The sequence below is a fragment of the Parasteatoda tepidariorum genome, chromosome 7, assembly GCF_043381705.1.
Source record: "Parasteatoda tepidariorum isolate YZ-2023 chromosome 7, CAS_Ptep_4.0, whole genome shotgun sequence".
NCBI classification, from domain to species: Eukaryota; Metazoa; Arthropoda; class Arachnida; order Araneae; family Theridiidae; genus Parasteatoda; species Parasteatoda tepidariorum.
The window spans coordinates 54,451,962-54,479,376 of record NC_092210.1 but is presented as its reverse complement, the minus strand read 5'-3'; the positions used below and the strand labels follow the sequence as shown (position 1 = coordinate 54,479,376).

At 29.8% G+C, this 27,415-nt stretch overlaps 1 protein-coding gene across 1 annotated transcript in view; it reads right to left on the bottom strand.

The window, feature by feature from the left end:
- Window positions 1-12,833: 12,833 nt before the first annotated feature.
- Window positions 12,834-27,415, bottom strand: part of LOC107448199 (uncharacterized) — a 41,595-nt gene continuing 27,013 nt past the window's right edge. Inside the window, exons 7-11 of the mRNA XM_016063313.3 lie at window positions 20,253-20,310; window positions 19,811-19,895; window positions 17,363-17,477; window positions 14,713-14,897; window positions 12,834-13,075 (exon numbers count right to left, since the gene is read on the bottom strand). Coding sequence (XP_015918799.2) covers window positions 12,849-13,075; window positions 14,713-14,897; window positions 17,363-17,477; window positions 19,811-19,895; window positions 20,253-20,310 — 670 coding nt within the window. The 3' untranslated portion in view covers window positions 12,834-12,848. The remainder of the gene's footprint in view (window positions 13,076-14,712; window positions 14,898-17,362; window positions 17,478-19,810; window positions 19,896-20,252; window positions 20,311-27,415) is intronic.

The following is a 27,415-nucleotide window of genomic DNA, read 5'->3' as shown; positions in this document are numbered from 1 at the left end:
TCCTGAAATTTTTAATTTCATACAGCTGGAATGGAATATCTTCCTGAAAGCTGGAAAACTAAGCTTTACTCTAACAACAGATTTCCAGATTAGGATTATTCTTAAGAATTCATTACAATAGTTTTATCGTTACAGTTCAGCTGCTATATGAAATAGTTTAAAATATTTGTTTGAGTTGCAAATAGCTGTGTACCACTTAAAAAATTATTACTCTAATTATTATGCTTTTTGAAGTTAAAATTCATTTCGCTTTTATTAACATTGTAACGACAACGTTTAAAGCAATAATCATTTTCTTTCTTTATATTTATGGATATATCCCTAAATATCCATTAGCTAATAATTCATGAGGTTTAAACCATGAGGAATTAAACATCCATTAACAAAAGTTTACTATTCAGAAAACTTTAACTCTTTCAGTAACTCTTGAATTAAGTAGTAATTGTTAAAGATTTTAATTTATAAAAGGCATATATCATTAATTTAATTTAAGTTATAAACAAATGTGCTTTGTTGCATTAAAAAAATAGGTTTTGAAAAAGATTTAGGGCTTGTTCAGTAATAACACCTTGAAATCGAATAATAGCTGCTGGTTTTAACGTACAACTGATTCTGTTTAAACAGAAATATACTCGAAAAATTTTAAATTTCAACAGAGTTTTACCACAGGTTAAAGAAGTTTTTCATCCTGGAACAATTTTTTGTTCCTCAGTTCAAAAAAATTTCCTTTTCTGGTTCCAGTCACTTGAATCTCCATTATGTATGAGCACATAGTATCATAACGCATGGTATAATTATGAATTGTATCATAATACCATGTTATGAACACATGGTAATATGGCAAAGTATTATAATTTCATTATGCTGTTTCCGAAGTTTAAAGCGAGATATTGCTTCAAGTAAAATGCATCCTTTTTTGAATTTCCAGCTGAAAAAAGATATTTAAAAAAATGACATTATGAATATCTTTTCTAATTCTCAAGGAAACCGAAAATTAACGAACAATGAATACAAAAAGTGAAACTGAAAGTCCCGAAACTATATAACTTGGTTACTCAACAGACGGGGTATTGAAACGAAATCTAAAGCATCTCAATTAATATATTATGATGTATCCATGTTTAATCCATATCACTTTTTGCTCCTGCCAGACAGTGATCCAAATGGAATTTTCAAAACTGTTCTAATCACCACTTTGAGAGTGGCCCAAACACTGACTCTGCAAAAGTTTCTTGAATTTGCTAATATGAAAGGCTTACAGCTCAACCATCCACTCACACTTTTATAAAGCCAAGTTACTCTTGAATTAACTCTGTTATTAAAGCCAGTTATTCTGCGTCCAAAAAGTTAAAGAGCATAATTTCTTTTGATAAACTCTTTCCTTACACAGAAACTGACACACTTCTTTACATATTTAAAATTAAACTACTTAATTTCGATTTTGGACTCTGAAGATTATTTCCCTCTAACTTTTGTAAATTGCAGAAATAACCAAACCCACCGTAATGGTTGCTTTCTTTAGCCACTTGATTAGTTATGGTTGGTTTCTTTAGCCATTTGGTTACTTCCTGACTGATACAGGAAATTATGATTGATGACATCAGAAAAATTGATGACAAGATAAAATAGGAAGTCGTGAAGGCATTTAATCTAAAAATGCAGGTAAATCCTTAGTAATGTTGAATGGGGACACGCAGCATTACAATTTATCTTTAAAAAAGTTTCAATATTTTTCAAACTCTTCAAAGTAAATTTATTCAATTATAGAAAAAGATTTTTTTTAATTATATTTATATCAAAACAGCCTTCTGCATTTTTTAAGCAACAAAAATTAGTTCTAGCTGAACTAGAGGAGGCATGAACTGATAATGAGTTCTTAATAACTCTAAGTATAATTCGATCTTTGAACAGTCCATCTAATCACTTTAATTTCTTTAAAGAGTTGTTTCATATTGAAAAAAACTTGAATATTAAAAAAAAATCGTTGAACATAGATAAGAGTGTAAGTGGATATGCATTTACTAATTCGTATGCATTTACCAATTCAATTTAATAACTCAAATAAAAATTATTTTTCTCCTATTTTCTAAATTACACTAAAACTACAGCTAGCAAATCATTTTAGTGCAATATCTATGGATATAAGATAGAATGTGAAAATAAGTTCGAATAAAAGGTTAGTGCAGTCAAACATCGCTATAGTGAACCTTCAAGGGACCGAAATTTCAGTTCACTGTATCCGTTCGACAGGCAATTTTAACTAATGGTTTTAAACTCCTCCCTTTTATTACCCATTATTTTCCTAAATAACATATAAAATGAAATACAAAAATGACTGACATGACTTTACTATATAGTATGATAAATTTACTAGAATTTTTTTCTCCTTGAAGCAACTAAGTTGTTTTATATAAAAGGGTTACAGAACTACTATCAGTACTTCTGTAATGACCTGTTTTTGAAGTAAATTAACTTACTTCAAATTAAATATTTTATTGATAAATGTGGATGTTACAACAAAGGTGTAATTAACAGCAATAAAAAGAGAATTTATCTTCATATAAGATATCTTGTAATCCTCTGACAATTAAAACTCTTTTGAAAAACTAAATGCAATTCTGTTGAATGAAAATAGTAAAAGACTTTGTAAAACTAAAATAGTAAAACTTTGTGCTCTACACCACTGGTTCCCAAATGATGTTCCGTGGAATCCTAGGGTTCTGTAGATAGATCACTGGGCCTCCGTAAGCTAAGTCTTTTTTTTTTAACCAGCAATGATTTTTAAAAACCAGTAATAGGTTTGTATCGAACCAATAGTCCATACTTTATTTGACTTTAAAGTTATTTTTAAGAAATTATTCATGTAAAATTGAAATAGGAATTGAATTGCGAAGCAATTTCATGCAATTTCAAATTCTTGCATTAATATTACTCGTCGAACTTTTAAATTCAAAATAAAATAACCAAGTCCAAGAATAAAGATTTATTTTTCTCTGATAACCTTTCTTGCAATTTATAACAAATCGTTTTCAAAAATGATGATTCAGATTATTTTTACTCAATTTCAACTTAAAAATACTACTAGCAAAACTACTAGGCAAAAACTACTAGACTTAAGCAAAAAAGAAAAAGATAGCAAAAAACATGGCCTCTATAGACTTGCGAATTCAATTGCCTAACAAAAAACCTAGTTTTAAGACTTATTGATGAAACAATGAATAAATTTCATTAACAATAAATGTTTTTGAATTAAGTTGAAGTTTTCTTTGCTTTCAAATTTACACCTGTTCATTAATGTTTTTTAAAAGTCAGGGTTCCACCAAAAGAATTGTGATATTTAAGGGTTCCGTGGCTGAAAAATATTTGGAAACCGCTACTCCACGCAGCGAATTCGCTTAAAAAAAAGAAGCTTTAGACATCGTCAATAACATTTAATAACTCACTCTGATAAAATTTTTGAGGCAAATATCAGGCACTCCTCTCTGTAAGATCTGCTTTCTTCAGGAAAAATCAGGAGAGCATGTCTTAACTCACGTATAACAGTATCTACTTAATGACAATCCTTCATCAAGAGATGCTGGTTGTTGTCTATAAATTCTTCCCACATAAGATTAGTAAATAGGTTGAAATGCTAATATGTTACAGAATTTATATAATAAATGCAATATGAATAACATATTATGATTTTGATATTGAAATGTAGAGTTAGACTATATTTAAGGAAATAATACTTGACATTTTAATATTTTCCTTATCCTTGTGCAAGTGAAATTAATTGTCATGATAAAACTCTTCCCTATATTAATTAAAAAGAAGTTATTTATGCCATTTACATGATGATTTTTTGAAAAGGGAACATAGATTTTAAGTTTGAATTTAACAAGCAGTAAAATTCTGTGTTTTTCATTAATTTAAATTTTTTTTAGCGGCAGGCACTGAACTTCTCGTTCTTTCACATTAAAAGATGCCGAAACTGTTGATTTTTTAATATTTGTAATAAATTAGTAAAAATAAAGTTGAACAATATTTTCTGAAACTAAATTTCAAACAGCATAAAAATACTTTTAAATTGCTAGAAAATCATCATTTTAAAGAACTGTTAAAAATGCATCTCTATATAATTTCCAAAATACATACAATTGCATAAAAACAATGCTCGTTATCGTGAAGTTAAAAGCTTGCGACCCATTCCATTGATGGAACCAAATACACGAGAACTATAGATACGAACTATTTCCTCTCGTAGGGTGTCATTAGTTATGTAATATAATCTTAGACATCCCAGTAAAAGAAGGGGAATTGGGCTTATTCGTTCGTAAAAGAATTGTCAAAAGAAATTTGGCTTCCTCTTTTATTGAGGAATGGACAAATCTCAGAATTTTTCTTTTTATTCCGTTTACTCCAGACGGGAATAGAATTTCTAAGGCTCTGTTCTGGAATCAGATTATTCCAAAAATAAAATAGGAAAATATTTTACGGGGCAACGAGATAAAAGAATTTTTAGGAAGAAAGATTGCAGTAGTTAACATGTTCAATAGAATATTTCATTTTTATTAGTTATTAAGTAGTTTTAATACACTGATGAAAATTTCTCGGGAAAAAAATATTTAATCAACAGAGTTGCAATATACTGATCTTGAAAAATACGAAACTGTCATAAAAATATAAAAATTTCAAAAAAGGATATTGCAACGTACAGAAGGAAAGGGAGGACCAAACACTTTGAATAACTTTTGATTGAATAATCGGATTTTCACGTACTATAACTAAAACTAAATAGAATGAGGAAGTAAACACAAATATGCTGTTTAGTTGGTGCAGATGATGTTTCAAAGTACGGAATCAGACACAAAAACGTATTTTCTCCGAATAAGCATACTTTTTTTCTGACGGATTTAGATTTTTGTTGCTCAAAATATAAGGGGCATCCGCTATTTGGGAAATATGGTCCCAATAGTATAATCAGGAGAATGGGAGGTTTGGACGTTTCAATGTTAATTTTACTATCTGCGTATTTTGCTGCAACTTGAAAAAATTTTAAGCATATTGGAACCTTTTATGTACACAATTATAAAATTCGTTTATTCAAAGTGAAAAAAATATTAATGATTATAAATTATTTTTATTACTTCAATAATTGGTGAATATTTTTGAAATGCATGTTATATGAAATTTTGCATCATTTTAGAAAAATGTAATTTTTTGCGACAAAATAAAATTTAAATAAAAGTGGTCGAATAATTTCCATGAAGAAAAACTTTTAAAAGACTCTGATGTGTAAAATTTCCAATCTGGCTTATTCCGTTGAAATTTTGTATTTTTCCATATAAAATGTGACAGTGAGAAAATATTTATCGAAGAAACAATAAAACTATTCATATAACAACTCATATTTACTCAAACTCATACAAAGTATAAAATTTGTGTACATTATATGAGTTTTAAAGCCAAATATAAACACGAGATATTTTCATGTGCTTAGGGAAAGACTGCAGGACAATTAAAGAAATTTAAAAAAAAAATCTTATTTCGAATAGAAGTAAAATGGAATTATCTTGGAGTGATCCACATTGATTGCAACTTAAATGCAAGTTTAAAGAAAATTTACTTTATAGATATATAAAATTCACTTTAACTGGGCAAGAAGTCGATAGAAATATTTTGCTATATTATTCGAAGAGATGATGTGAGAGTAAATGTTATAATAACTTCCAATAATTGCGGAGTACAGGACACTGGAATATAAAGATAATAGTGTGGTGCCAACGCCGTGACTCGAACCCTCGTTCTGTCCATCATGAGACTGACAGATTAACTCTTGGGTCTATAACATGTAATCTGCTGCAAGTAACTACTGGGCTTCAGTTGCTGGTTTTAGTTGGTGGTATAAAATTCTAGTTATTTAATCGTATTAAGGTGAAATCAATTAATAAACGGTTTTTCTCACAGCTAACAGTTTGAATATCATCTTTTTATTTCCAATGAGCTGCACAATCAATCTTCCCGATGAGCAGACCTAGTGCGTTCTCCAGAAGTGGTATCCACTCCTTCAGGACCACCACAATGGGTGAGATACCGTTGGCAATGTTAATTTGGACGTCTACTTTCTGCCACACCAGATGGCAGCACCGAGACTCTATTTGGATGCTAAAGTGCTCTTACTTATAGTTATTTGATTGTTTTACTTTAATATGGTAAAATAACAATTAAATAACTAATAATTTTGCCATTTTTACTAGANCCGTTGAAATTTCGTATTTCTCCATATAAAATTAACTTTCTTAAGACAGTGGGAAAATATTTATCGAAGAAACAACAAAACAACTCATATAACAAATCATACTTACTCAAACTTGTGCAAAGTACGAAATTTGTGCACATTATATGAGTTTTAAAGCCAAAACACGAGATATTTTCATGTGTTTAGAGAAAGAGTGCAGGACAATTAAAGAATTTTTTTAAAAAAATTATTACTTCGAATAGATGTAAAATGGAATTATCTTGGAGTGATCTACATTGATTGCAGCTTAAATGCAAGTTTAAAGAAAATTTACTTTATAGATAAATAAAATTTACTTTAACTAGGCAAGAAGTCGATAGAAATATTTTGCTATATTATTCGGAAAGGTGATGTGAGAGTAAATGTTATAATACCTTCTAATAATTGCAGAGTACAGGACACTGGAATATAAAGATAATAGTGTGGTGTTAACGCTGTGATTCGAACCCTCGTTCTGTCGATCAGGAGATGGACAGATTAACTCTCGCGTCTATAACATGTAGCCTGCTGCAAGTAACTACTGGGCTTCAGTTGGTGGTTATAGTTGGTGCTATAAAATTCTAGTTATTTAATCGTATTAAGGTGAAATCAATTATTAAACGGATTTTCTCGCAGTTAGCAGTTTGAATACCATTTTTTTAATTTCCTATGAGCTGCACAATCAGTCTTCCCTATGAGCAGACCTAGTGCGTTCTCCAGAAGCGGTATCCACTCTTTCAGGACCACCACAATGGGTGAGATACCGTTGGCAATGTTAATTTGGACATCTAGTTTCTGCCACGCTAGATGGCAGCACCGAGACTCTATTTGGATGCTAAAGTGCTCTTACTTATAGTTATTTAATTGCTTTGCTTTAATATGGTAAAATAACAATTAAATAACTAATAATTGTGCCATTTTTAGTAGAAATTTGTAACAGTGCAAAATAATAATTGGAAGAAATTAAGGCGAGCTTTTAGTAAGAAATAAGCGGTAAAAAATAAAGTAAACACCTGTAACAATAGCTCTAATAACAGCTTTACCTTGATCCCGATTTGTCTTATGAATATGCACCGTGGGATCAATATTGTGGTGCGTAGATATTTTTAATAGTGGTTCTATATAATGCTAATATCGGCCTATTTATATCCAATATAGGGCCTATATTTGGTGTATAATGAATGTAAAATATCAGATGAATCTGACAATTCTGTACAAAGCCGATATTGGTTTTAAAGTGACTGAAAAAAATCGGGTGAATCGAACAATTCTATATAGAGCCAATATCGGAAAATTATAACCCTTTGAACCCTTATTGTGCCAAGATTTGTGAATGTTCTTCAAATAAGGGTTAAAATTATTATGTTGCTACTGATCATTGTGGGAAGCTTACCGTTAGTGAAATTTCTTCCCTGGCAAAAATGAAATTAACCAAGACCATAAGATCTCCTCCCAACCACTCTTGGTATTTTGCAAAAAAACCGGGAGAATCTTTCAATCTTAGACCGAGAGCCCATCAAACTGCCTTTTCACGCTTCTTGAGTGGCCACACTAGATCCCNAAAATGAAATTGAACAAGATCATAAGAACTCCTCCCAACCACTCTTGGTATTTTGCAAAAAAACCGGGTGAATCTTTCAATCTTAGACCGAGAGCCCATCAAACTGCCTTTTCACGCTTCTTGAGTGGCCACACTAGATCCCTTACTTTCAACGGGGGCCAAAAAACTTATCCTGAATGTCATTGGTGCTCGACAGACATGGCCACCCCTGCGCATATTCTGACTTGCTTGGGGCTCAAGATGAGATCCTGCGAGACTCCAGTCTTTTTATGGATTTTTTGGAGGTGTTCGGTTTCATTGGAGTCGTCTAGAGCTGTAGGCGATTCCGAGATGGGCAACAACAGCAACAACTAAATGCGATAGAAAACCAATTAAAAAAATGCTGAAAAGAGCTATGATTTCAAAACGTCTCACGACCAAATTCTAAAACAGTATCATTATTACGATTATGTGTGATGCATAAACCAAGTTTTTAATGTTAAATTTTAGTTTTAGAAAACAGTAATAAGGAAGAAAAGCTACTTTTTGATAGCTCTTGATGATCACTTTAGCCTACCTTGCACTGAATTTTTAATTTTGTTAATTGCATTTAAATGTTTATCTATCTTTTCCCTCACAGACAAACCGAAATATTTCATTTTATGTCAGTAGTGCTATTTTAATGACGTAAAAACTTATATTCTTTCATCTAAAAGAAAAGTTGAATTTATGAGAAGTTAAAAAATATGTCAAAGGATGTTATTTTCAATTGCCTTGGAAACAAGCATAGATATGCATGTTTTTTGATCGCTTTGAAAGAAATATTACTCTGTGAATAAGATTTCATTTTCAAATAACTATTTTTTCTTGATTCAACTGCTCCTACTACAAATACTCATATTTTTAAAAATTTCTGTTCAGTGATCCAAAATTTTATCTCACGATTGTTTCCTTGTCTGCATGCATTTTTATCGTTTGAAAAAATATATTTTATTTTCATTTTCAAGCATGACGGGAATGAAACTTTCAAAATATTAATAGTAGATAATAATATTTTGGAAATAGGACTTTATGCTGTAATGAAAAACATATTCGAAATAGAATATTTGTTTGCTTTACCTTTTATTCGTGTATCAATATTACTTAAAAGAGATAGACAGCCTTCAAAAACTGTAAAATCTTTATAGAATCTTCCGTTTTAATTTTAATTTAAAAGTAATTTTAGTTGGTATGTTACAAATACTAGATTAGTAAAGTTTAAGATGGACTAATTTAGTCTTCGCTCGCTGAAGACATTATTTGAAAAAAAAATTTATTTAAATGTGGGTAGAATTTTTCCTTTTTCACCCATTGAAGCAACAACCAATAAGATAGTGATAATTGACATATATTTTAAAAATAAGAACAGAAATACCGTTAAATTCCAATTTGACACACCTTAATTGTTTGGCAAAAATGTAATGGATAAAATGAAAGGGATCGATAAATGGTACAAAGGGTGAAAAAAAAAGCATATGATTGCTGGTGAGTGAGGTATAAGCGTCTCGCTAATGGAATTTTGGGAAAGTGTAGAAGTTTAAAACTTCAGATTTTCAGAAATCCGCATAAATTTGGTCGAAATAAAAAAACTTTCGTGGCAATCCTCAAATTCGATGCACCGTCACATCTATTCAGCTTAAGTTTATTATCAGTTTATTTCTTTTTATTAAATTGAAATGAGAACCTGGAAATTTTCCGAATTTCGTTTGAGCTTTTTTTATTGAGATGATGGGACAAGTAAAAGTTTATTTCTGTTATGTGTTTTGTCGACCTACATGCCAGGCAAAAAGCAGAAATATTGTAAGATTTCTCGGCCGTGTATATTATCCGTGTATATTATCGGCCGTGTATATATCGGTACGTGTATATTATTTAAACAAGAATCGCAAACTAGGTTAAACATCTTAAGCCCTTATTGCTCTACTAATGCATCATCTAGACATTTCAATATTTTCATTCCACGCATCTGCTTATAGGAGCCAATTTTTAGCCTTATTAGGGCCAGATTATAGTTGCTGTGCTGGTGTCAGTCAACAAATACGAGTCATACCAGTTTTCAGTGTCAGTGTGGTGAGAGTGAATGCGCCAGTGTACAGTTGCGGTCAGGGTCTCAAACAAAAAGAATCACCAGTGGTTTAACTAAAACTATTATTTTGTGCAATCATGAAATTGAAAATGCAATTAAAAGCATATTCACTCATTAATTCGTTCTTAAAATACATAAAAAAACAAATTTTTGTTCTTCAAAACAAAAACCCAGCCTCCTGTTCTGAAATAAATTATGATTCACAAGCGACGCTTTTGATTTTGGTGAAAAGCTTGGTTTCTTCATTAGTAATCCTATTTTTCTAGAGTCTCTGAATCTTATTCTTAAAAGTTCTGACACTAGACAATACAATTTTGTTTGAACTTTTCGACTACTTTCTATTGTTTTTAAGCACCAACGATGATATCCAACTGATATGAATTCAAACCAGTCTTAGGACATGGACTTACTTAAAGAACTTGATTTACACATATGTTTGAAAAGGCATTGGATATAAAGAATGTATTAAACTAGAGGAATTATTCAGAAATATTTACTCAAGTTTATATGAGCCAGTTCTTTAACTACTTTCCTATTTTTCGACACATTTGTTATTTTAACTCTCAATATTTAATTCTTTCTCGATAGTTGACATTTAATTTAAGAAATGGTAAAAGGAACTATCACAAACTTTCAGTTTTGTCAGAAGTTTAATTTTTATTTTTATTTTTCCAGAAATAAAGTATATCAAAGATTAAAGGAAAATATGCTCCCTTCCATCGGAATAACATCAAGCATTCTGTTCTGCTCTGTTCAAGCTTCATGAATGTACATTCACTTTTAAAGTGATAAAATATCTATTAATCAGAGATAAAATGGCTACATTATATATAATAGCTAGTCATTATATATAACGGTACAGTATACGGTAATAGTCATTGAGGATAACTGTTTAGCGATTTGCATGCTAAAATATGCGTAACATATTTCCTAGCATTTAAAACGAAATTATTATCTTATTAAATTCTTTTTCATTAAATAAAAATCATTATTATAATCTGATATCTTTTTATACCACAACCTTGAATTGAGAGCAGAATAAAATCTATTTTTAGAGATTACCTCTACATCTGCCCAACACATTAGTGTAGAATTTAAAAACCGTTTTATGGTTGCTGATTTTTTTATCATTAAAATTCATTATTACTTCTCACGCATTCTTTCCCGCCTATACATTTGTATGTGTAAGGAGAAGAAATAGAATCTTGGCATTAAATTCAATCAGTTTATAGCCAATACATGGATTCCTTAATTTTCCTTTCCGAAAACTAGACTTTCGCACATATGAGACACACGCATTTTTGATTTTTTGGTGGAAGGAGGTGTTCTGTGAGGCTTAGCCCTGCAGCCACACTATCCGGGACATTTTCCAAATTAATAATTTGAAAATGTATATTTACATTAAAAATTGAAATTAATATTCATTTTAAAGCTCCACATACATTTCAAAAATAAAGAAATTTTATTTATTGCAATTTGATTCTTTATTAAGCAGTTTATGATTTTCGTTAAATAATTGCTTTCCTACGTCACTCCTGAGTACAATTTGAACATTGGAAATACATCAATCAAATGTTTCTTAAAATTATGGTAACTACATCAATCAGCATTTTTAACTCATTTTAATTCATCGAACCTCTTCAGCAAATAGTAATTCATTCAATCAACAAACCTTTTCATAGCAAAAATTTTATTTTTCAACTAATGAGTAATACATGAACTACTTTAATCAACAAAATTTCCTAGATAGTGACTATTCTCAATCATTGACTGGTTATTTATCGAAGATTTGTATCAATCTCTTGACCCTTTCTCTCTTTCTTTGTATTGCACTACACTACAAACCATGAAAATAAAAGTTTTTTTTTATTTCCTATGAGTTGCACAATCAGTCTTCCCGATGAGCAGACTTAGTGCGTTCTCCAGAAGTGGTATCCACTCTTTCAGAACCAACACAATGGGTGAGATACCGTTGGTCATGTTAATTTGGACGTCTAGTTTCTGCTACACTAGATGGCAGCACCGAGATTCTATTTTGGATGCTAAAGTGCACTAGAAATTTAATTTTGCCGGAAATGCCAATAACCAATAAGGCACTTCAGGGATCTTTTACAGGCCACATAATCATACGCTGACTTGGGCTCAGAAGAGTCGATGACAAACCAACTGCGCCACCCAGCCACGTGACAATAAAAGAAGTGACTATAAAAGAAGTGATGCATTGCTAGCATTCTGTTATATTTTATTAATTAGTTAAATATACCCTAGCTTTTAATTTTTATTGAATAATATCAAAATGTACAGAGCGATCCAATGTATTGATCTACTCTGCTGATATCAATGTTTTATTTCCCCATACATACCTGTCATCGAAAGTTTCAGTATGAAACTGGATTAGTATCAATTTATACTATACTTGAAAGCATGCCAGTGTATAAAACTCTAGTTTCAGTACGATAGTGGGTCCGATGCAACACCGTTGGTAGTATTTACGAGTTCCGGAATATTTTTGGAGTTTGTATTGTGCTAGATACAGCATCGTAGTTGGACCAGTATGATAAAGGCTTATGAAACCATGCTTTCAGTATAATACTGATTCTAGAAAAACCCACCCCAGTATATAACCACTAGTTCAGATATAATTACGATAATTATCAGAGGATTTGGTATTGTACAAGACACGTTTATGAAACATAGCGTCTTGTACAATACCAAATCCTCTACAATGCAGCATGATGGGGAAAACGGTGGGATTTCAGATTTAGGATGTTACCAGTACCTGTGTTTCATGGACCAGTATATGTTTTATACCGTTAAGATATTCTAGGAAAAGACAATTCTAAATTTCAGATCTAAAAAATATATTAATTCATTTACTTGATTTTATTTTTCTTTTGTAAGAAGTGCAACAAAATAAACAATATTTAAACTTGACAATGGTACATTTTGTTAATTCTTCTTATGTCAGATTTTGCCAGCTTCGTTTTAGTACTGGCACTCTTAAGTACAATGCCTTCTTGTAAAGGTACAATGGTTTTTTCGCCATTGTTAGACCATGCCGTGCTCTCATAAACCATGATGGACTTATAATCAAATTTATCATACAAAATTCCCCAAGTTGGTGTCACTTTTATAAAGTTGCTTTTATCTCCTGTAAAAAAATATTAAAATATATTTAACAAGAAGAATTAACTGTCTTTATTTATTATTTATGAGCCAAATGAAAACTGAAGGGCAAAATTTTTTTCTACGTTATTCTGAACTATTTGGATGTTGATTGTCAGAAATTTAAGGAGTAAGCATAAGATATACCGACGTTTATACAAGAATCACTTCTGATTAAAAGGGGGGCTTTTAATAAATAAATTATTGTTCGTTTATTAACACACACTAGAAGGATATTGCCCAAAAGCAGTCAGTAAAAAATGACTGCATTGTGAAAGTATAATTAATGTATAAAGAAATTTGTTTAAAATTAATTTTTAATATTTTTGATATTATTTTCGGTTGCATAACAAGTTATTAGTAAATATTAACAATAAAAAAATTATATGTTGTACAAAAAGCCACAAAATTCTAAGAAATTGTGTTATTGTATTTCTAATTGAAATTAAAAACTTCCTTGGGCAATCAAGTGTTAAGTAGACAGTTTATATTTACGTAAGAAATAATATTTTGGGTAATGATGTTTTCAAGTCACAACAGCACTCTTTAATAGAAGTTTTCAATACTATGCAGTTAAGTTATTTTGAAAACCGGAGTAATTATTCTCAATCTCTAAAAAAGCTTGAGTGGCAAAGAGTAGTTATGCGGGGCGATGGTTTTTGACTATATCAAACTTTATCTACCAAAGGGTACCTCAAGATAAAACGAAGAAAGGTCAAGACAAAATCAAGTTAGCATGTCTAATATACTAGTGTAAGCTCATGTAAATAGTTTTTAATGGTACCCAAAAGTGAAGCAGTACAATTATTATTTTCAAAGCTCTTTAAATCACTTTTAATCTCTACACTCACGCTCTTTAAATCGCTACGTTTTTGAAATGGTTTTTATAAAAACTTGCATAACATAAAATATCATCGTAAGAATATATTTTAAATACTGTTGCTGCACACTAAGAAGAAAATATTGCCAAAAGTATCGTAATATGGTAACATTTAGAGAAATTTTAGCTATATAAAAACTCAAAAAAGCTCAAAATTATTTACGGGAGCACTTTGTCAATGTGTTGGTAAAAGTAACATTAAAATACGGTTTTATAAAATGTGATAAAATTTAATAAATATATTAAAATTTGGTAATTTTATCATGATACTTTACGTCATGGTAAAAATACCATTCATTCAGTTAAATTTACTTTTCAGTTTTGTAATTTTTACTGGATGTGTGACAATAAGAGCAATAATTTTGAAAATAAGGATTACCGACAAGCCGTTACTATATAAACGATACCAATTGAATAGTATAAATACCATACGTTTTAGAGTTATGGTTTTATTTAGCAGAAATATCACTACAAGACAATAAATTATTTGCCAGAATTTTTCTTCCCCTTGTATTAAAATAAAAATCGTTATCTTTTCTGATCTATCAATACATCTTCCAGTTCAAATCCGTATACAATTTTCAACAAAAGTTTGAAATAAATAAATTAAAAGGACATGTGAGTAAAGGGTACCTGTTGGATTAATATTGAATGAATTATGGGGTACAAAGGGGTACATATAGGATGGGTTATAGGGTACAAAGGGGCATATATAGGGTCAATTGTAATTTGAAAAGTCTTACCCTCATCAACATTCTCTAAGTGAATCTCAACGTAGTCATCTCTGTCATTCCTTTGGTGTTCGTGAAAGAATCCAATTGCATGCAGCAGCTCATGCAATATAGTTCCAATGTAATGGCATCCATCTGCGAGTGATACGGGCTGCGGTTGTCTATAAAAAGTATGTCTTCCAACAAGAGAGTTACATCTGAATTGAAAAAAAAAATAAAGATGCAGAAAACCACAAATATTTAAAGGACTATGAGGCTTCACATTCGGCTATAAATTAAAAAAGAGTATGGGTAATTTTTTTTAATAGTTTATTTGAGGGTATTTTAAAAATTTAGACTAATATAAAAAAAATTACCATTGGCAACATAGAAGTTCTTGTAAACCATAGTTTTAATAAGTAAATAAGTAAATTGTTTTCCTACAAACTTTTCACTTGAAGGGTTTTAATTTGTTTCAGGATTAAGGTTTAGCGGGAGGATTGTAAGGGTTTTTCCATTGGGCAAGTAATAATCAGCTGAAATGGGATAAGCAAATTTAATTTAAAAAAACATATTGCTTGATTCATTAAGATGAAATAATTTTAACACAATTTTTATTCGTTAATGGAACATATAAGATTTTAATAGTTCGAATATAAAAAAAACCTAATTCAACACAGATAAAATCAATTTCTGTCTGTCTTGAATTTGGTTTTTTACATTTTAAAAAATTTCATATTAATGTAACTGTTAACATCTAACCTTTGTCTTTCACTTTCTTTCACTCTCTCTCCGTCTCTCTTTATCTCTTTTACTTTTGACATAAACTGGAGCGAGAACTTATAAAAATATCGTAAATTTCAAAATATTATATTCAGTATCCTGTTACTATTGTATGATGATTGTTTTCCTTTTTTGTTTTGTTTTGCCTGTCTATTTTTCTTTAAAATGACCAATAAAGTCAAGCTTAGTAGACAGGATATTCTTGTTTAAGACGGAGCTGACCCAAGCTAATGAAACAAGAATGCATCAATACTTCAGAAACGGCTGATTAGAGCATTGAAATAAAATGCTTAGCATTTCAAAGACATAAAACAAAAATAAAGTTTGTCACATGTCTGTCAAACCTAATTTTTTTAAATGTGTAAAAAAGTTTTTTTTTTTGTTAATTTGCAGCGTCTTTTTATTAGCAATTTCTTGCGTAAGGCGTTACTATAGCCTAACTTGTGAATTGTGCTTAATTTCAATTAAAATAAGTGATGACTTATCGTGGAATACATAAAGAGGAGATAATTGTGACGCAATTTTGGTAACATCTGATCTTTGCCTCTCACTCTTTCTTACTTTTTCCACCTCGAACTCTCTATCTTTTTTTTCTGATGTAGACTCGAGCTCGAGTTTATTAACTCCTTAACGATCGGTTAATTTTCAAGAAAACGATCATAGAAGTGCCTATTTCCTTTTATCCCTGAAAATTTGATTAGTGCTGACAACTAGTTTAAAATAAACTAACTATTCATAATTACCTTAAATATCCTAGTACTGCCATCTGGTGTGTAAAATGAGAAATAAAATGTTTTCCGGGCAACAGAAATGAATTAGTTAATTACTACAGAACACTTCAGCCCGGAAATATCACGGGAGCGAGAAATAGAGGGCGAAACCTCACCCCGTTATTTTCACGGGAGCGAGAAGGAAGAGGTTAAGAAAAGATATCTAGAGCCTACAACAGTAGAAAAATAGTCATTATCTAATGCAAATAATTTAGAAAAAAGTATCGAAGAAATCTCATGAAACTGCATTAATTTTGAAACAAATTAGAGCTTAAAAGCAAAAAAAAAAAAAAAAAAAAAAAAAAAAAAAAAAAAAAAAAAAAAAAAAANAAAAAAAAAAAAAAAAAAAAAGAAAAAAAAAAAAGAGGGAAACCCTAGCAAACCCTAGGCAGCGGTGGTAGCTACACTAACTTTTTGCAATGCAGAGAAAAGTTTACGAGTACTTTTTATATAAAATATTCCAAAAAGAACTTTCTTAATATAGATTTTTAATTTTTTATCAGAAAAGGAGACCATCAAGTTAAAACATTGGAATCGCTAAACAATAAATAAACTAAGGAAAAAAAAACGAAATCAGTACATCACAATTGTGGAAGGCGGTTGAATATTCCATCATGAATTGTTTGATTACAAATAACTCTAATTAGTGTGTTTCAACTTAATATTGTTTTTTCTGCAATAAAAAATGTGGGTTTTTTTTCTTTGTGATTTTTAAGACTTTGATAAGTTTTATTACTCGAACTATTATTATTGCATAAATCTTAAAAGTGCCCTCTAATGATAAACTTTCATGCTTCATTTTGACTAGATTTCAAATAATCTATCTTTATGGAGATGAAACATCAAGTGTACTTTTTAAAATAATGACATCGCTTACTTAAATACCGTGGTACTTGAGGTACTGCAATCATGTAAACTTAAATTCGAATGAACTTTTCAAACTTCATTGAAGTTGTTTGCAAAAACAATTTAGATGTCAATAAATTATTAAAAATTCTGAAAGTTGAATTTTTTGTCATAATGCATACACCATGTTAAAAAAAAACATAAAAAATTCCAGAAAAAAAATTTTTTTTTAGAAATATGGCAAAGAAATATAAAAATTTTAAAAATATATCAGATATACTTACCCAGTTCCATTATGGATATAAAGGAAATGATCTTCATCAGTTCTCGGAACAAACCTTATGCAGGTTTTTCTACGATAATAAGCGATAGCGTCATTTATGAGGCTCCTCTTTACGTCTACAAATGTAAAATAACATTAAAAAATGAATAAATAAAATATATATAACTAAAAATTACATATATTTTATTACTTCAAATATTAATACTTAGAAAGTAATTTTATTTTTGTTAAATCCAAAGTAAAACACTTAGGCTGTATCACTTTTGAAAGAAGTGGTTAAAATTTCGGTAGCAATCGAAGTTCATTGTGAAATTAACTTCACACGAACAATAAAATTATGGCTGCGGTCAATTAGACCGGAAATTCAATTTGAATTATTTTTCTTCTTCGTACTTCTTTTTAAAAAATTTTGACATCTTTATACATTTCTAAATGCCTGCAAAAAATAGGTGATTAAAAATTTTATTACTTTCAAAGAATGAATTGTTTTACAAACACCAATAAAAAATTTCAATTGAAACTAAAGACTTTATTGATGGGGTTATATTTTAATTTGTAATGAGCCCTATACTTTCATCAAAAATACTTGGATTAAAAATCTAGAAAAGAATTTAGCCTTAATAAAGCTATCTATGAAATTGTAACGGAAGCTTAAAGGTTCAGAATCCTTCGGTTTTTAGAAAGTAAGATGCCCATTTTGTATACAACTGTATGGCTCATTTTGCATGCAACTAAAAAACCGCATGCGCCGATGTTATTAAACTCATATGTGTATAGAGATAAGTGTTAAGTTATATTTCTTTTTACTGCGCAAAAACTATATAACTTAGAAACTGAATTGGTGTACAAAAATGTACAAGAAATACACTGGAACTAAAAAAATTAACATTTAAGAATTATTAACAAGGCTTAACTTGTATTAATGAGCGCTAAATGGTTCAAAACCCTTCCTGTTTTCTGAAAGCAATAAGCTTATTTTGCATAAAGCAGTGTAACAAATAAACTAAAAAACAGCAAGGGTCGATGCCATCGTAATTTTAAGTGTTCAACTTATAATTATATTTCATTTTACTGCGCAAAAACTGTACGATTTAGAAACTTGACACTGAATTGGCGTGCAAAATTGTACAAGAAGTACGACGGAATAAAAAAAAATTCTACATTTAAGAATTATTAACACGCTTAGAATGTAATAAAATTAATGCGGGATGCTCTACAGCTGCAGAGATGCAACTACAGATATGAAATTTGATGTGCTGAGTACATGCATCTTAATATTAATTAAATTGAAATTTTTGAAATTAGAAACGACTCAAGAGCAAACTGAAACCCGTTTCAAATTTACATTGTTATACGAAATAATAATAATAATAATAATATGATTAAGTGATCATTATACTCTATTTTCAAGCAAAATTACTGCTTATTCATTAAATTTTATTGTGGCACACATTCTGCATTCGTAAGTTCAATTCTCTTTCAAGTACAATGGATTAATTTTCAAATCCAAGTAATTGATCATTTGGTTGCGATTAATATAATAAAGAAATGTTCCTTTTTTAATAATGTCAAACTGTAAGGAAAAAATATACGAAGATAAAGGAAAAGTAAACACAGGGGTTGGTGATCGAAGCGAGAAGCGGTGGGAGCCTCATAGAAATGCAAAAGGTTAAACTAGAAATCTTACTTTTGCAGTTTTACAGTTTGAATCAAATAAAACTTTGACTAATTTTAAATACTATTATAAATACTTTTTGTACGTTTATCGAAAACTTACACACTTCGAATTTTTGCACAAAATATTGAGTTGACTGGTATTTAAGTTCAAATATTACGAACATATTCATTACATTTATAAACTAAGTATTGGAATAAATAATTATAAAAATCGTCTTATCTATCTAAAGTAAGAAATGTTGAGTTTGAATGTTTGTGTGTCTCTATTATAACAACTGAATCGCTTATGTTAACTAGCATCTTGTAGTTATGACGGCGGATGAAAGAGACTATTTTAGATCATTAATAAAATAATCAATCAAAAATTTCAATTAGATCGTTCAAGAGAGACACGTTTAATTCTTTTATCAGCTGCCGTAGTTTTCATGCAAAGCATCCATGAATTAAAAGTGGACTAAGCAACTAAATACATTTTTTTTAAGTTGTCCAAGACCTCGCGTTTATTTTGCTTATATGTATTCGTTTTGAGCAAGTTTCTATAAAAATGAATAATTGAGAAAAATGAATAAAAATGGATAAATGAATAATTTTACTGAGGGATGAGATCTGTGTAATAAGAATGGTATTCACTCAAACCTGTAAAAATAGGACAAGATGATGTAATTTTTTACTGTGTTGATTTACACTGATAGACTCATTGTTATAAGTAATGCGAAGAATGTAAAATTTAGTAAACTAATAAAACTTTTATTAAATTCAACTAAAAAAATACCATTAATGTCTGTGTGTATATAATAAGGTATTACACCATTGGGCCACCTGTAACTTTGGGGTCGTATACCATTTCTCTCATCCTCCTAAAAAAGTAGAGANTGTGCGTTAAAGTAAAACAGTTGTTTAATCAGGCAAGAATGCTTACTCTTTTAAATGGGTTTTATAAAACGACGCAGCTTCTGTATCAAAACAACTTCTTTCTCGTTGAATTGCTAACTTAAACTTTAAAATTTTAAACTTTGCCATGGAGTCTATTTCTTTTTCGCCGGAAAAATTCTTAGGAGTCACATACTTTCAGATAATAAAAAAAAACTTTAAAGGTAATCAGTTATGTCAAAATTTTGAACTTTTATTTTTAGGTGAGAACTAAGAAAAAATCTACTTTTTAAAAAGTTTTAACTTTAAAAAGAAATGGAATAATTTTATTAAACTCTACTTACGAGCATTTCTTTAACTCCAAGAATGTCTCCATCAAATAAATCAGGGCGGCAATTGCAGCTGAAAAAAATGAATTAAACAATTTTCATTGAGAATTATTTTTATACTTCTCATTGCATAATTTCTTAAAAAAATAATAATTTTTTTCTTAAAAAATATCAATTTTATGCTTAACTGCTTTTAGCTGTTATTAACTATATAGCTATGATAACTATTTGCATGCTAACTGTATTTTTATTATCGATTTTCGCCTTACAAATTTGTTTATAAATATTCGAGAAATAGATATAGAGCAAATTCATATAATTTCTTAAATAGCTACATACGAATAGATTGGAGTTTAAAGCTTTTAGTCAATTTATTATTTATGATAGACATTCCAGCTTTACAGTATTCAATAAATTGTTTCAAATTTTGTTTGTGCTGTATTTTTAAGATGCATAAAAAATTTATGCATTAAAATTCATAAAAAAAATTTATATTAAAACATAACTTACTTTTTTCTTCCTTTTCAGACAATAGAATGAAACCATCGTCAAGGTCTTCTGAAAACGGAAGAGCAAAAGAAGAGGTCAATAAAACCAGAAAGTAAAAGACTTGCATTATGAGAGTTTTTTATGCAACCTAGCAATTATGCTAATTCTGAAAAGTTCCTATTTATATACCTGTTTTGATCGCTATAGCTATTGAACTTCGGAAATAAACATCTGTGTTCAGGAACTCAAAATCGCAAGCTTTTTGTTTTCCTTAAATATATTATAGATACTTTTTAAATGACTCAGAATAGGCATGATTATCACCCTCAAAGAAGCCGACTTCTCGGTCTAAATGATTAGTATTATTTGCATTTTTAAGTAATCTTTGATCGAAAAAAAAAATTTATTTGCATCGCATAGTTTTGAATATTCGACAAAATATCTTTGCCCATTTCTTTTCTCGCAGATTTAGAACAACTATATTCTATATGGTATGGAAAATTAAAAATAAAAAATTTTTTAAGTCACTAGTCATCCCATTGAGTTAGATTAATTTAGGGCATAAATTTGATGCCTTATATTTGACGCAATTACAGCGCATAATCCGCCTACATTATAAGAGCTTTACATTTCTAAAGTACGCACACAAAATTTTCGAAACATATCGGGAGATCAAACACCAGCTCTTCCCAATTCCATTGCTTTAACTACTAAGCCATTGCGACTTCAGTGTTGCGAATTTAATCATTTTTATTAACTTAATTATTATTAATTTTATTAATATTAATTTTTTTTATTTATGTTATTAATAGGATTTCGATCATCGCTAAAATTACATTGTTATTGCTTATAATAATGTTTTAAAATCAGTATTGAATAAACTGTTAGAGATTAAGCTTGGAAATGGGAATCTTATTTTTTCTAATTAATTTGCACCAGACCAACACATCAAACTTATTGCCTCAGCAGAAATTTTATGTCAATATTTTGTCCGATCAGAACAATTTTTAAAGTCATTTAAAAATTTTTACGTCGCTCTAATGAAAGTAATTTTAAATAAGCCAATTTCTTATATCATTTTGAAGGAATTAATTTAATACAAAAAATAGCAAAATTTGAAAAAAACTCTTCACGAACTTTGAAAGCATTTCAACAAGAGTAAAAGCTTTACGGGATTTTAGTAATNTATACTTCCATCATAACTGGACCTAATTAAAAATGGACCCCTGGATTATTTGCTGCCACGGCAAAGAACGGATAGTGACAGGTGGTAGCTAGAGAAATCATTAAACCTGACTGAATTATTGACCAACTGAATTATTGACCTCCTATATCACAAATTCAGTCTTCTGACCACAAATTCATTGTGGTCAGACTGAGTAATGACGGATAATTTATAAGATGTTAGCTATTAACACTTGCTTATTTGAAACAACATGATTCGTGATATCGAGAATGCTGGAACTGGAAAGATGAGCAATGTGAACAAATTGTTTTTTCCCCGAAGAATAAAACTAGATTTAGTCAAATTATCGATTTTGAAAACAATTCATCTGAAGCTGGCAAAGAACAAGAGGCAAGCCTTCCAGCTTCAATGGAAATAACACTTATTGAGGTAGTGGTGTTTTTATTTGGGGTAGTGTTATAATTGATGTGCATACTCATAAGTGAATCAGTCACTTCCAGTTATTGCTTCACATTGTTGTACCAAAGTTTTTATTCCTCATCATGCTTCGTTTTTAAAGAAACTATGGAACCGCAGTTTTTCTTTGCGTATGACAATGATTCTCCTCATCAAGCAGAATAGTCAATCAGCTGTTAGAAATAGTAGACATTCAACTAATTATAATTTGCACGAAATTTTAGTTTCACCAGAGAGTTTCACAGGTCTAAATCCAAAATTTTTTTAATTTTTTTAAATTTTTTTTTCATTTCCAATGGCAAGGCAAAAATAAAAATAAATGAACAGGAGCAGAAGTAAAGATGACACAACATTAAATTGACCGAAGTCATTGCCTCCAGATAAAATGCCGAAGTTGTAGACCACTTTACCGTTACCGGAACGTTGCCCAGGGTGCACCACGAGGCGGTAGGCCTACGTTGCACCCCTTAAATCCAACAAACATATGTGAAACTCTCTGCAGCACGTCAACATGATTCTGAACTGTAATTGACAAGAATAGAGAGCCATTATTTTACAGCTCTTTGACAACCGTATACTGATCACGGACGACGTAAGGACGATGACATCACAAAATAAAAGAATATAGAAATTAGTATAAAATGATTTAAAAAGCATTTCTTTTTAATATTCCTCATTTTTCTGTCACTTTAGAAAATCATATTGACTGGGTAATTGCAACTTTATATATTCGTAAATTGGACTTAAAAAAGTACCATTAAGTAACATCATATCTATCCATTATATTTTCAGCAATAATTGGAGTTCATACCTTTACTATAATCTATTATTACTTTAATCTATTTACATGATCATATCTCGAATCTAAATTAAAATCACTTTTTTATAGACATACTTAAGAAATTTTTAAAGAGAATTTATTGAATTTTTTTTTTTTTACATGCATCTCCGTTTGTTGATATCTCGAAAATTCTGGAAGCATTTATAAGTCATCAGGATTAAAGAATTAGCTCGCAGCTTGCATACAGAGATAAGCTTAAAATACTTAAGTAGAAGTTAAGAAAATAAAAGTGCTCAATTGAGTAATGGGGCAAATAAATAAAGGTAGAAGGAGTGAATGAGTGGTGATGAACAACATCCCAGACAGATATTTTAAATCCTACAACAGAGTCAGGGGTGATCTTATGCATCTTTATGCGTCACTTGTCATAATGATGTTTTGGTCTTCTTTGCAATTATGCTCGAAGCTGATTTTTTCAGAAGTTCATTTTTTTGGGTGAATTATTTTTTGCTAAGCAACATTCGATTTCTCTGTATCATTGTACATAAAAGTTATTGTGATATTATTTCTACTGATTTCAAAAATCTATTGCACAAAATTACATAAAAAAACCATAAATATCAATATCAACATCATTTATGTATGATAAAATACTTCATTGACAACCTAAGGTATTTAATTTATACTTAAAATAGAAGTTACTCATAAACCTAAGGTTGGTGAAAACTATCCTAGGATCAGAAATAAATTTTCTATGACAATTGACAACTTTCAATAAGTTGTAAAATAAAACATCTCAGGTAGAAATATGTGATTATTTTGTGAAAAAATTTCCACCATTGCAAATATAGCTCGATTTCTGTCAAAGTCTCAGAGAAACTTTTGTATTTCTATAATGACCGTAGTAACAGAGTTGGTAAATAAATTAATATGATTATTGCTCAAGTCTGGCAGTATTGGTCTTTATATAATACAAGAATTTTAATTTATGTTTTCAAAGTAATCCGAAAATAGAAAGTTTATCTTTGGTAACACGAAATTTCTTATGGTTGTTTTATTTAGCAGAATTTATCTTGCTTTTAAGAGCCTAATGGTACGCAACCTATGGACTTGGTTGTCAAAAGTTTGCCATCTGGAATGAAACAAAGGATTAGGATCGTGATTTACTAAATCTTCTGGATACTGCTGCAAAGATACTGCATTTAAAATCTATTTCCAACAGATATGGCTAGGTGAAAGGAATCTATCTATCTATAAATAATTTTTTTTTCTAAAGTTATGGATGAAATAAAATAATAATAAAAAAAAATCTATAAACTTTTAATTCAATAAATAAATATACTCTATAGAAATTAATATACTCTATAAAAATTATGCTTAATAAATCGATTAGAAATACAAACAGACAGCCGATTACGTTTGTAGGTGATCCAATCGAACCTTCATTGCTGGGTGGCCCTTCTATAGTATAAAGCTAAGCATTACTTCGCCTCGGATAGCATCCCTCAACTGAATCAGGTACCTGTCTATAAATATAATCGGAATATTATTATACTGTAGAAGCTTACGCCGAGATTTACAGTTTTTTAAAATAAGCATATCATTATTATTGCAAATAAACTTAATGCAATTAATTTGAAATCAAATAAAAATTCTATAAATTCCATTAAATATATTAGAATTCCAAACAAAAAGCTATTTGCTGACTGGAAGTAAAAAAAAATTTATTTTTTTATCAAAAACATCAATATGAGCGTTAAAAGCAATACGAAGTGTTATAACTCATCAGCATCCAATAACACTACATACCTTTGAACTGAGCTCTATTGGACTTCGTTATAGTAAACAACAAGAATTTTAGGCCAAGTGCTATTGGCTGGATTCTACACTGGAAAATCTCAAAAATTTAAATTAAAAAAACAAAACAATAATTAAAATTAAATCCAATTTTGTCCAGATCAACGTACATAAACATCACCACATCAACAGCCATATGGGCCACATCACCACATGACAGATGTATGCGTCAGAAATGAATGCAAGATCCGGTTAAGGTTTAGGCATTTATGAGCAGTGTATTTCTCAAAAAGTATGTTTAAATTTAAAATTGGACCAACAAGTGATTGAAGGAATTAGTTCGGGAAATTATTACAGCTTCAAAATTTAATAATTTAAACGTTTAGATTTGAGATTTTCAATTTAGGTTAAGCTTTAAAATTTTCTATTTTCAGCGTAAAGCTGGATTAATTATTACTAATTCTTCCGAATCTGATTACTTGAGCAATAATAATAGGTCTGACACTAATGCATCTGAAATAATTCTGTTGATTAAGTACCTCAAATTTGAAATCTTTATTTTTAACATAAGCAAAGATTTTGGTTCTTTGCCCATTACTATATGTAAATCTGAAACGTTCACTGCAATATCTTCATCCTCGTTTCAGCAAGATTTAAACAGTTTGGATAGATTGAATGACGTAAAAAAAGAAATTCAGAAAAATTAATGCAAAAAATATCATCGATGTATTTTGACCAATGACCAGAGCACGATCAATCTCCGATCTAGTGTCTCCAGAAGTATCGATTTGTTATGGGAACTTAGAGAACTTCGTGAACCTCTACAGATTTAGCGTGCACCAGGCACCATATTGCACATAAGGAGTCTCCGGCCGGTGATATCAAACTCACGACCTTTTGGAAATGGGCCCAACCCTATACTTGCCAGGCTATCCCAATCTCTGAACAACATTTAAGAAAAATCACTACTGTGAAATGTGCGGCTGAAAATATCCAAACCTCTTTGATTGCTACAAGAAACAATGGTGAGATGAGCTGCAATAAATGGAAACTTCTTCATTGGTTATCAATTTTTTTATTTTTCATTCCACTCTCCTTGCAAGTGATTAATCCGATTTCAGTTTTGTGTTTTTTTTACTCACTCAAATGTTTATCTGAGTCCACTAATATACTTTTTTACAACAACTTTGAATTGGATTCTGAAAAATATGTTTTTAATGGGCAGTTACGATTACGGAATACTGTGTATGTGCATAAATTCTATGTACATTAAATATTGTTCTAAATTGACTCTTATATGCTCTGAAAAAGTACGGATTGGTCAGATTAATCATTTTATTTTTATTTGGAAACTTAGTTGAAAGATCAATTATGTCTTCATCTTAGCCTAAAATATCATTAATTTATCAAATCTCAAACTTTAATATTTTTCCCGATATAATATTCTTATACGAAAAAGACAGTTCTCGAATAAGTATATTACAGTAATTGATTTATTAGTGGCAAACATTATATCAACTATTTAACAAACATGCAGATTGTGTCAAATTTCAATTATACCTTAGTACTATTTCAGTTTAATCTCTTGACTTGAGTTATTAGATTTTTTAATTTTAATTTAGCCTTTCGACAATAATATTATCCATGCACTTATTAATCGAAATATACTTCATTTCAGTATATAAAGAATACGGTGAATAACTTATAGAGCATTTTAAAATATATTTTCAAATTATACTTTAAATTTAAATGTATTTATTTAATATTGTAAATACGTCTCGGGAGTTTGCATTAATAGTGTGTGATTAAAAGTTTGAAAAAATTAAAAAAACTCTTGCAAAGAAATTTTTTTTGCTGTGTTTTGTGAGTTGTCATATTTTCTAACTCATAAACTATTCAATTTAGCTTATTACGTTGAAAATGTGTGCAAAATAGTTAGGGGCTTTTATATCCTGTACATAAAAAATAAGTCTAGACATGTCTAGAAAATTTTGCAGCTTATTTCAACATGAGCGCACAGCTAAATATGGATAATTAATTAATAAATGAACCTGTTTAAACGACCATTTAAGTAAAAAAAATCGTATGCCGTGCACTTGAATGAAAAAATATCTATAAAATAAGAATTAAAATAAAGGTTATTTTGCATTCTAATTTTTTGTTGCTTTTTTAAAGTGATTAATCAATTATATATTCATGGTAAACATTATAATAACACCACGAGACATGTTTTAATATAAAGCGTGCTTTGCATGCGAACAAACGAATTAAAAGGGTGCCATTTTCTTGTCTTTGTAACTTATCCAAAAGAAGAGTATAGCTTAGAAATTTGGGGGTATTAGCTTGTAATTGCAGCTTTGAAAGCGTGGATCACATTGGAAGAAATTTTTTTGCCAATTTTACTGATGCAAGAGTATATATTGTATAATTGGTGTATTAATTGGAATTAACATGAAGAAAAATCATGAA